Consider the following 10,805-nt stretch of genomic DNA (forward strand, 5'->3'; position numbering starts at 1 on the left):
TCTCATCGTTACCCATTATAATTGTATGTTGAGCCCTCCAAGAGCACAAAAGTATCTACTGTATACCACTACAATAGCTCTCAAGCTTGCAGGTGTCACCAATATGAAGGTACAGTAGATATTTAGTGTTTTTGGAGGGCTCACATGGTCCACCAAAGTGTACCAGGATACGGGCCTGGGTCCCCTTCACTACAGTCCACTGCACTGACCACTAAGTTACTCCTGGGACCTGCTTGAAGCTCTATAGCTATGGACAATATATCTGAAGCCGTCATAGACTTTGGTATGTACTATCACCGTCACACCTGATATGTAGAGGTGTATAAGATAATGAGTGGAATGGAACGGGTCGATGTGGAGCGTCTGTTTACGCTTTCCAAAAATACTAGGACAAGGGGGCATGCGATGTAGCTGCAGTGTGGTAAATTTAAAACGAATCGGAGGAAATGTTTCTTCACTCAACGCACAGTTAAACTCTGGAATTTGCTGCCGGAAAAGGTGGTGAACTTAGCGGACTTCAAAAAAGGGTTGGACGGCTTCCTGGAGGAAAAAGCCAAAGAATATTATCGAATGGACGAGGGAATAATACAGTATTTCTAGGATGGGCAGGACAAATTGCTTGTTCTTTTGGCTGCTGTCGGTGACAGGGTGCTGGGCTCGATGGACCCTTGGTTTGTCCCAGCATGGCGATGCTTATGTACTTATGTACCTTAGGGAGCTCGAAGGGTGTCAGTGACCACTGGAAGAGTAAGGGGGTGTTATCTCTTAATCCCTCCAGTGGTCATTTGGGGCAACTTTCGGTCACTTAGGTGTGATTCAAACAGGTCTATCTAAAAAGATCTTAATTTGGGCCCTGGATGTTTTCATTTTGCTCCACTACTGCAGAAAAACATCTTTCTTTTGGCCCCACCCCCAACACACCCCCTTGAAATCTGGACGAACCGTGGAGCAAAACATCTAAAATTGGGGTGTAAAAAAATTGCAACTTGGATGTTTGAGAGAAAAACGTCCTTCTGCCAAGACAGTTTTCTTCTTTTGAAAATGAACCCCTATATTTCCAGTTTGTGTCTGGAGCTAATCACTTTCTGTTAGCACTCTTTGGAAATTTGGTGCGTGTTGTATGGTTCCTTACACCCCTGATGCACATGTATTAGTGAAACACGGCCATATTGGGTGTTGCACTTTTATTAGTTTTAATAAACTGTTTGTGTAATTTATAGTGGTACATCTTGGTTTCCAGGACCACCTCTGCTTGCCTAATGTTCATGTTTCTTATAATTTTATTTGTTACATTTGTATCCCACATTTTCCCACTTATTTGCAGGATCAATGTGGCTTACATAGTACTGTATACCGTAAATCTAAGCTAAAAGCCCACCTTTTTGATGCTGCTTTTAACTCCTAACCAGGGGTGTGCTGGTAAATTTTTAACAACGGGCTCTCTCTCTCTGGGCATAGCCAGCCCTGCAATTTGGGGGGGGGGGGGGGGCATGGGTGGACTGGGGGGGACAACGCATGCCCCTCTCTCTCCACCTCATATAGGCATGCTATGGACTGTCACCACACCCCACTGCTTGTTTCTGGCTCTGAGCAGTAAGCTGGGACTTCTTGCACATGCAGGAGAAGTCTCAGTCTGTTGCTCAGAGCTGGAAATCAGGAGCGGGGAGCAGCAGCAGTCTATTCACTTGGCTGGCGAAGCTCAGCATCCCCACCAGCAAAGTAACAGAGAATTGAGGTGGGGCCCAAGGGTTAAAGTAGCCATGGAGGGCCTACTTTAACAACCAGCTCCCAAAATTCTTCAAAATTTAACAAACGGCTCTCGCGAGCCCGTGAGAGCCTGCTCCAGCACACCACTGCTCCTAACCCTTATTCACTTGTTCAGAACGCTTATTTTATCATCCTCACTTTAATATTCCCTTATTTCTTATTTGTCTTGTTTGTTTGTCCTAATTAGATTGTAAGCTCTGTCGAGCAGGGACTGCCTCTTCATGTTCAAGTGTACAGCGTTACGTACGTATAGTAGCGCTATAGAAATGATAAGTAGTAGTAGTAGTAGTAGTCTTTGGGATTCCGGAATCTTGCTACTCTTTGGGATTCTGCACAGAATCTTTCTACTCTTTGGGATTCCGGAATCTTGCTGCTTTTTGGGATTCTGCACAGAATCTTTCTACTCTTGGGATTCCGGAATCTTGCTACTCTTTGTCCTTATCCCTTGTTTGTCCTGTTTGTCTGTCCTAATTAGATTGTAAGGTCCGTTGAGCAGGGACTGCCTCTTCATGTTCATGTCTAGTAGCGCTATAGAAATAAGTAGTAGTACCATAAAGGCGTTCGCCAAGTCCATACATACTCATGATGAGGGAACAAAATAATTTAACATATAATTGCTTTTAAATACCTAGCAAGAGTTTGTTTCAGGAACCTAAAATCCTGGCTGACTAAGTTCACCAGTAGATTGAAGTCTTGTTGAACAGCTCTGGCCTCTTCAAACAGGGTTCTAGGAACAGGAGATGGGAACAAGGAAAATGGAGCGTAATTCACCATCTGCAGAAAAAAAAAAAAAAGATAAGCCTAATAACTTTCAGCACGCTATTTAATTTCTCTAGCAAAGGAATGCATAAAGTTGAAAGCTCCAACTGTTCCACATGAGCATTCTTTTAAAAGTAAAGAAAATAAACACAACTGGATATCCTCAATATGAAAAACAGTACCAGCAGCTAAGGTGGCCTCAGGGGAGATCACAGCTACACACTAAGAACCTCAAACAGTGGCCTCAGGAGAGATCACAGTTACACACTAAGAACCCTAAAGAGTGGCCTCGGGGGAGATAACAGTTACACACTAAGAACCCTAAAGAGTGGCCTCGGGGGAGATCACAGTTACACACTAAGAACCCTAACGAGTGGCCTCGGGGGAGATCACAGTTACACACTAAGAACCCTAACGAGTGGCCTCGGGGGAGATAACAGCTACACACTAAGAACCTCAAACAGTGGCCTCAGGGGAGATCACAGTTACACACTAAGAACCCTAAAGAGTGGCCTTGGGGGAGATCACAGTTACACACTAAGAACCCTAACGAGTGGCCTCGGGGGAGATCACAGTTACACACTAAGAACCCTAACGAGTGGCCTCAGGAGAGATCACAGTTACACACTAAGAACCTCAAACAGTGGCCTCAGGGGAGATCACAGTTACACACTAAGAACCTCAAACAGTGGCCTCAGGGGAGATCACAGTTACACACTAAGAACCCTAACGAGTGGCCTCAGGGGAGATCACAGTTACACACTAAGAACCCTAACGAGTGGCCTCAGGAGAGATCACAGTTACCACACTAAGAACCCTAAAGAGTGGCCTCAGGAGAGATCACAGTTACCACACTAAGAACCCTAAAGAGTGGCCTCAGGAGAGATCACAGTTACACACTAAGAACCCTAGAGTGGCCTCAGGGGAGATCACAGCTACACACTAAGAACCCCACTCCATAAATATAACACAAAGAGCGACTTCAGGGGAGATAACAGCTACACACCAGGAAACCTCAAATCATAAATACAGCACAAAGGGTGGTCTCGGGTGGAGGACACATTAGTGGTCTGTAACACCCTTGGTATAAGGGACACAACATGAGCACTGAACAGTGACCTCAGGAAAGAAAAAGAGATATTTTACCTACCCTGAAAGTTTGAGCATTGCCCTACTCAGAAACAGACAAAATGCTGGAAGACAAGAACCACTTGGTTCAACCAGTCTGCCTATTGATGCCCACCCACTGTATTATTAACATTTCATAAGGTTATCCCTACTCCTGGAGTTTTTCACTCTGTGAGAAACGCTACCTTCTTGTATTTTATTGAAGTCTGCTAGATATCCAAATATTTGCATCCTCTATCTATTTTCTTTCTAGAGACTAGACTGGGAGACAGAAATAACAGCACCTTATAAAGCAGGGCATTTAATGCATGCTAAGCGTAGGAGCAGATTCCCAGAATGTTTCCCAATAATTGCAATGCCTCTCTGTTAACTGCCACCCTTTACCACGCTTTAGTAAACAAGCAGGAGCCAGAATTTATCCTGCTCTTCTGAATCGAGCTCCTGTGAGGCAGAAAAGGCAAACCAGCAATCACAAATCATGTAGGTGTTGGCTGCAAGGTCGTGCTAGACTTTATGGAAAGACCACTATACAGTTTATTTATACAGTTAGAAAAATGTGCTCCACTGCATTCCCATGGTTTCCAAGATGGTAGCGACAGTGAAGGGAAAACACGGCTGGAACTACAATATATGATAGGTAAGCGGGGAGGGGAAAACACAATTGGGATATGAAGTGTGCTAGATTTTGGCTGCAATTTTTGCAGCATAAAAAAAACGTGCTTTCTTGACGTCCAAACATTTCTTTCTACGCACATCTGAGGCATTGGGCTCCTCCTTCGTTCTCATCAGGACCCCTTGAAGCAGGGCTGCATCCACAGCAATCGGAACCACGTCTTCAATCAGCTGCTTGTTGAGTAAAATATCGTCCCATGGTGCTGTCATTGTGAGATTACTAAAAGGAACAAAACAGGAAAATAACGTATCACTATAACAACATTTAAATAAATAGGGCCCTGTTTACTAAGGTGCGCTAGCGTTTTTACCGCGTGCACAAAATTAGCTCACGCTGTGTAGGCGCCAATAGAAATATTGTGGGTGCCTACACAGTAAGCACACGCTAATGGTTAATGCATGCTAAAAGCACTAACACACCTCTAGCGCAGCTTAGTAAATGGGGCCCATAGAGTCTTACATGGAGGGGCATTTTCAAATGGGGACGCCCATCTCTAAGGACGCCCATCTCTGAGGATGTCCCCGCGAAGGGGCGGGGCATCCCTTATTATCGAAACAAGATGGCCGTCCCATCTTTCGTTTCGATAATACGGTCGGGGACGCCCAAATCTCAACATTTCAGTCGACCTTAGAGATGGTCGACCTTAGAGATGGGTGACCTCGCTTTTCGGTGATAATGGAAACCGAGGACGCCCATCTTGGAAACGCCCAAATCCAAGCCATTTGGACGTGGGAGGAGCCAGCCAGCATTCGTAGTGCACTGGCCCCCCTCACATGCCAGGACACCAACCGGGCACCCTAGGGGGCACTGCAGTGGACTTCACAAATTGCTCCCAGGTGCATAGCTCCCTTACCTTGGGAGCTGAGCCCCCCAAAACCCACTCCCCGCAACTGTACAGCACTACCATAGCCCTAAGGGGTGAAGTGGGGGGCACCTACATGTGGGTACAGTGGGTTTTGGAGGGCTCACATTTACCATCACAAGTGTAACAGATGGGGGGGGGATGGGCCTGGGTCCGCCTGCCTGAAGTGCACTGCACCCACTAAAAACTGATCCAGGGACCCGCAGACTGCTGTGATGGAGCTCGGTATGACATTTGAGGCTGGCATACAGGCTGGAAAAAAATGTTTCTTAATGTTTTTTGGGTGGGAGGGGGTTGGTGACCACTGGGGGAGTAAGGGGAGGTCATCTGGTCAATTCGGGCACCTTTTCGAGGCTTGGTCGTGAAAAAAATTGGACCAAGTAAAGTCGGCCAAATGCTCGTCAGGGACGCCCTTCTTTTTTCCATTATTGGCCGAGGACGTCCATCTCTTAAGCACGCGCAGTCCCGCCTTCAGTACCGTGCCGACACGCCCCCATGAACTTTGGTCGTCCCCACGATGGAAAGCAGTTGAGGACGTCCAAAATCGGCTTTCGATGATGCCGACTTGGGCGACCCTGAGAGAAGGACTTGTGTCGGAAGATGGGCGTCCTTTTTCGATTATGCCCCTGACAGTAATCTCATACCAACAAATGACTAATAGAACTCCTGATAAAGCCATGTTTTAGCACAAATGCTTGTTCCACTATTTCTTATTTTTGAGGGCGTCGTGTTGTATCACTTTCATTATTTGTAAGATTTTATAACATTCTTGTTTTGGTTTTTGGCTGTAAACCGCTTTGTACTGGGCAACTGGTTAAGAGTAGTAATACAATGTCATATTAAATGAAAATATCCAAGGGGATATTCATGAGGTGCAGGGAAGGTGGCACCAGAGAAGTCAGACTAAAAACCCAACTCAAGTAAGGATACAGCACCCTTTAAATTCTTAATTTTTCTTTTCTGTGTTTTTTGTTTTTTAATTGTCACCAGTTCAGTACGTTGGGAAGTAGAAGCATCAAAAGAAACAGCATTTGCTTTGGGCATTAAACACCGAAAGCAATCAAATCTCCAAATCTTGAAAATAATGCTGTTGTGTAAAAGCATTTTCCCAAATCTTGAAGAGCTGCACCAATCAACGTTGGTTGTTGAATTTTTTTTTTTTTTAAGTTCAAACATTTTATTGAATTTTTTATAAGAAACAATACAACTGAAGAGAACTATATAAAACATGAATTATAAACATAACTAGTAAGAAATGCCCGTTTCGGGAAAAAATAAAATGGGCGCTAGCAAGGTAATCCCCCCCCCACTCCCTCCCGAGTTCCAGACCCCCCCTCCGTCCCTCCCTTCGGAGTTGCACACCCCCCTTGTCCTTCCCTCCTTCATTCACTTGGTTGCGAGTTTGTGTCATCGCGTTTCACTGAATCCCTGCCTTTCCCAGCCCCGCCCTCATCGTCATCGCGTTTTGATGCGAGGGCGAAGCTAAACTGACTGAAGGCCAAACCGGATATCTCGGGCGCCTCAAGTTTCCGGCTTGAGGCATCATTGGAACGTTGGAGGTGCCTTTTATATATATAGATTATATCATTGTGAATGTCAGAAGGGAAGAAATACTACAACTAACAGAAAAACAATCATAATAGCCATTGATGAGATGGATTAAATCCGTGAAAGATACGTTTCAAGAGGTTTCCAGATCTTACAAATCATATGGTATCTATTGTTTTGTTTTTCTGCAGCCTTAAGTTCGTATTTAACTGGAAACAATTTTTTATTGAGCAAATGAATAAAGATAACACTAATTCGAACAAAAACATGTGTTGTTCAACATTTTTAACAAGTTATATTTCCAACCCAACCTCCCACCCAACCCTTCATTATCCATCTTATTTCACGATTTTTATAATTAATCTAGGCAAGATCAAATCGCCAAACTGATAAAAACTAATTTTGGCAGAGATCTCAAACTAATACAGGATAATGAACATTAAAAAAAAATTGTGATCCTGATTCACAAGTTATTCCTACCTTACTGTAACCCACTGCCTTTGAACTACAACTAAGGTGACCCGCTGTCTGGACTCTTAGGACGAATTGTAGGCCACCAAAAGATATCAATAAAGAGAGGGCCTAAAGTACACGAACCAAACAGAACCAAAAAATAAAAGCACAAAAGATACTCAGGTCTGTGTCAGTCTTCCAAGAATCATTTGGATTGCAAGAGCAATTAATAAGCCAAATAGAAGGCACCAAATTAGCAATACCTGCACGTAAATGAGAAGAAGCCCATTCAATTCCTACGGGTGTCTTCTCATTTGCCACGTGGGAATCGCTAGAATGGCTTTATAAAAGAAACGGAAAGATCGTTCTCTATCATCTAGTTGTAAAGGAATTTCTGAACATAGGATGATGGATGGTGAAATTGAGCTGTTGATTTTTATAATTTTTTGAACAGTTGACCGTATCTTTTGCCAGAAAGTATGAATACATGAGCAGTCAAAGATCATATTAGTTAAGGTGCCATTAGTTTGTTTACAATGCCAGCAAAGTTCGGTATTGTCAATGTTCAGCCTCCATTTTCTAAACAGTGTCAATATTCAGCCTCCATTTTATGTTGACTTATACCAAAAGGTATTCCCAGTTTACAGTTTGAGCAGTAATTTCCAGATCTTGTTCCCAGACTTTTGAAGTCCAAGATATGCATGAAAAAAAGAAATTATTAAGAATGTTGTAGATGGGTGAGACAAACTTGCCTTCCACTACGAATTTTTTTTTAGTTGGATCATAAATAGAAGAGGTTTCTTGTTAAGTTTTCAAAATTTATGGAGTTATATTTTTTTGTTAAGGCAAAAGTTATTTTCAAAGACCATATACCATGAGAATGACAAAGGAGCAAAAATATAATTGAGGGATCAATTTTAAATTTGGGATCATACCAAAATGACATGTTAAGGGAGTTTCAACAGCCGATTTTAGACATTTGTCTAATAACAGTAAGACTTTATGAGTCTCTAATAATAGTCTAAGATCTATGACCTTGGACGTTATTATACAAGTTGGGAGTCAATGTAAAGTAAGAGGAGACATTTCCCGTTCAAGTTGCAACCATATAAATTCTTGCTCGTGACGCATCTGATGCTAGCCAATAGATACCATATTGAAGCAGTGTGATAAGAATAGAAATCAGGAACGTTAATACCATCCTTATCGTTGTTTTAATAGCCATCCTTGGAGGCTTGTTTTCCCAAAGGAATTTAGACAATTTGAACCAATTTGTTTGTAAAATTATTTACAGCAGTACCCAGGTAGCATCATCAATATATAATTCATCTATAGGTATCAGATTCAGAACCTTATTTGAACTCAATAATTACCCAGAACGAGAAGTCAAGTTCTGAATGCCTTTCAAGGTCCTACTAGAGAGTACCTCTCTATATTTCAACATTTTTATTGATGACAGATTATGGTAATACATCAGTATCTTTTTGAAGAACAATGATCACCAACAGAACATTCAAAACATAACTTTATGATAAAAGCCATCACCATCCTTTTTATAGTTGGGAGGATTTGATGCCGGTTCTAGGTCATCAGTGTCCAGGCCTCAGACTACTTAAGTTTATTTCTGCTGATGGTCAACAGAATTTAAAGGAGGGGGGGGGGTGTCTCGGGAAGGGGGTGAAGTTGGTTGTATGATTTTGTACCAAACACTGTTTTTCATTAGTGTTCACATGGTACAGTTTTTTTGGGTGTCTATAATCAATAAAAAGATTCATTAATAGTAATCTGTGGGGTTAGTACCATTTTGATTGTATCTACCATTTTGTGGTAGCTTTTTATTTATTTATTTTGCATTTGTATCCCACATTTTCCCACCTTTTTGCAGGCTCAATGTGGCTTACATGGTACTGTAATCGGCGTTAACCGATTTTCGGTATGAACAAATACAAGTTGCGATTAATATCAAGGTGATATTATGGTACAGTGAGATACATGTATGGTAAAGACAATTGGGGAGAACTTAGAGAGGGAAAGGAAGAGTTAGGATGGTCAAAGTTGGGGTTTTTTTTGTATTAATGTATATAGTTTGTTCTAAATCTTAATTAAGCCATATTCCTAGATATTTTAATTGAATTAGGGACCATTTAAAGTTGTGTCCAATATTATGTTATATATTGATTCATTCAACACTAAAAGCTCAATTATCACAACACCATATAACAGTCTTCTGGACCTCAGTGGCAACTTTTTTCACATGGACCACTCAATCCACAGTTTGCCTGCTTCCTCATCGGTCACTGTTTATTGATTACCATTTATAACGCCATCATTGTAATAGCAAACATTAAAAAAAAATCTCTTCTCTCTCTTACATTTTATATATAAGTTCAACGCCACTTGTCTTAATTTTCTGATGGACCCGCTGCCAACACGGGCCATGTTTCACCTTTGGCTGGCTCAGGTTACGGTCCTTAACTTCTAGTTTGGGCTGTTCTGCAGAACTAGCAAAACAGTCTCTTTTCAGATGAACTCTCAAACTATGCTTCTGTCCAGGTTAAGCTCCCTAGCTCCTCCCTGAATAATTATCTTAAATTTAATCGGATTAAATGGGAAACCAACCCACGGTTCAAAATGTAAGTTCTCTGAGGCTTCTTCCTTCCTGCATTTTTTTCTTTTAACTCTTCCCCTGAAACCAGCATATTTTTGTCACTGCGTATTAAGTTTAATCCAGTCAAATCTTCCCTTTGCTTAATATCTTAGAGAAAATACTTCACTTTGCCTGCAGACACAATATCCAGAAGTAGAATCCACACACAAATTACACCTAGTATCAAACTCATTCAGGTGTTCTCAACCTAGTCCTCAGGGCACTCCAAGCCAGTCATAATTTCAGGCTATCCAAAATGAACACCCATGAGCTATGTGTTCATACATACCAAGCGGGTAGTGTATTTTGAAAAGCCCACTGGCTGGGTTGAGAACCACTGAACTGCCTACCTGCCTCCAGCAACAGAAACACACATTTCACTGCACTCAGTAAAGAAGATAAATCACATGGTTACAATATTTCAAAGTTCACAGAAAGAGCTTCAGTGGCTGTCACATAACCTCATCACAAGAAGCTTATTCTGCAAAGCCTCTCTGAACCAAAATTACAACTCTTCCTACCCCCTGCTCAGATTCCAACTTCCAGTTATTCCGTCCCAACCAGATTGCACTGATTTTACCACTGGAGTACAGAAAATAAATTTCCACCAGGGTTGCCCACCAAATTGAACTACTTTTGATGGCTGGCTGCAGACTTGTGCACTGTGACGGGTTGTGTGTGTGTGCTTGTGCATTTCTGGGTCTCTTTTTTTTTTTTTGAAGGGGGGCGGTATTCACTATTCAACCAATGAGTTCTTCAAACCTCAGTCTGAGGTTCCAGCTGTGCATTCCCAACCTCATTCTGGTGCTCCAATGGCCTCTCAAGGTACTTCAAGGCTCAGTCTGATGCTCCAATGGCTTCTCAGGGTATATGCAAACCTCTTTTTGGTGCTCCACTGGCAGAGCATTGCAAAGCCAAGCCTCACTCTAGTGATCCAATTAACTCTTCCAGTGTTCATCAAGCCTCAT

At 42.3% G+C, this 10,805-nt stretch overlaps 1 protein-coding gene across 1 annotated transcript in view; it reads right to left on the reverse strand.

The window, feature by feature from the left end:
• GSS (glutathione synthetase) overlaps positions 1 to 10,530 on the reverse strand; it is a 46,999-nt gene extending 36,469 nt beyond the window's left edge. Inside the window, exons 1-3 of the mRNA XM_030211414.1 lie at positions 10,359 to 10,530; positions 4,408 to 4,546; positions 2,396 to 2,541 (exon numbers count right to left, since the gene is read on the reverse strand). Coding sequence (XP_030067274.1) covers positions 2,396 to 2,541; positions 4,408 to 4,536 — 275 coding nt within the window. The 5' untranslated portion in view covers positions 4,537 to 4,546; positions 10,359 to 10,530. The remainder of the gene's footprint in view (positions 1 to 2,395; positions 2,542 to 4,407; positions 4,547 to 10,358) is intronic.
• Between the last annotated feature and the right edge of the window lie 275 nt (positions 10,531 to 10,805).

This window comes from Microcaecilia unicolor, chromosome 8 (assembly GCF_901765095.1).
Source record: "Microcaecilia unicolor chromosome 8, aMicUni1.1, whole genome shotgun sequence".
In the NCBI taxonomy this organism is placed as follows: Eukaryota; Metazoa; Chordata; class Amphibia; order Gymnophiona; family Siphonopidae; genus Microcaecilia; species Microcaecilia unicolor.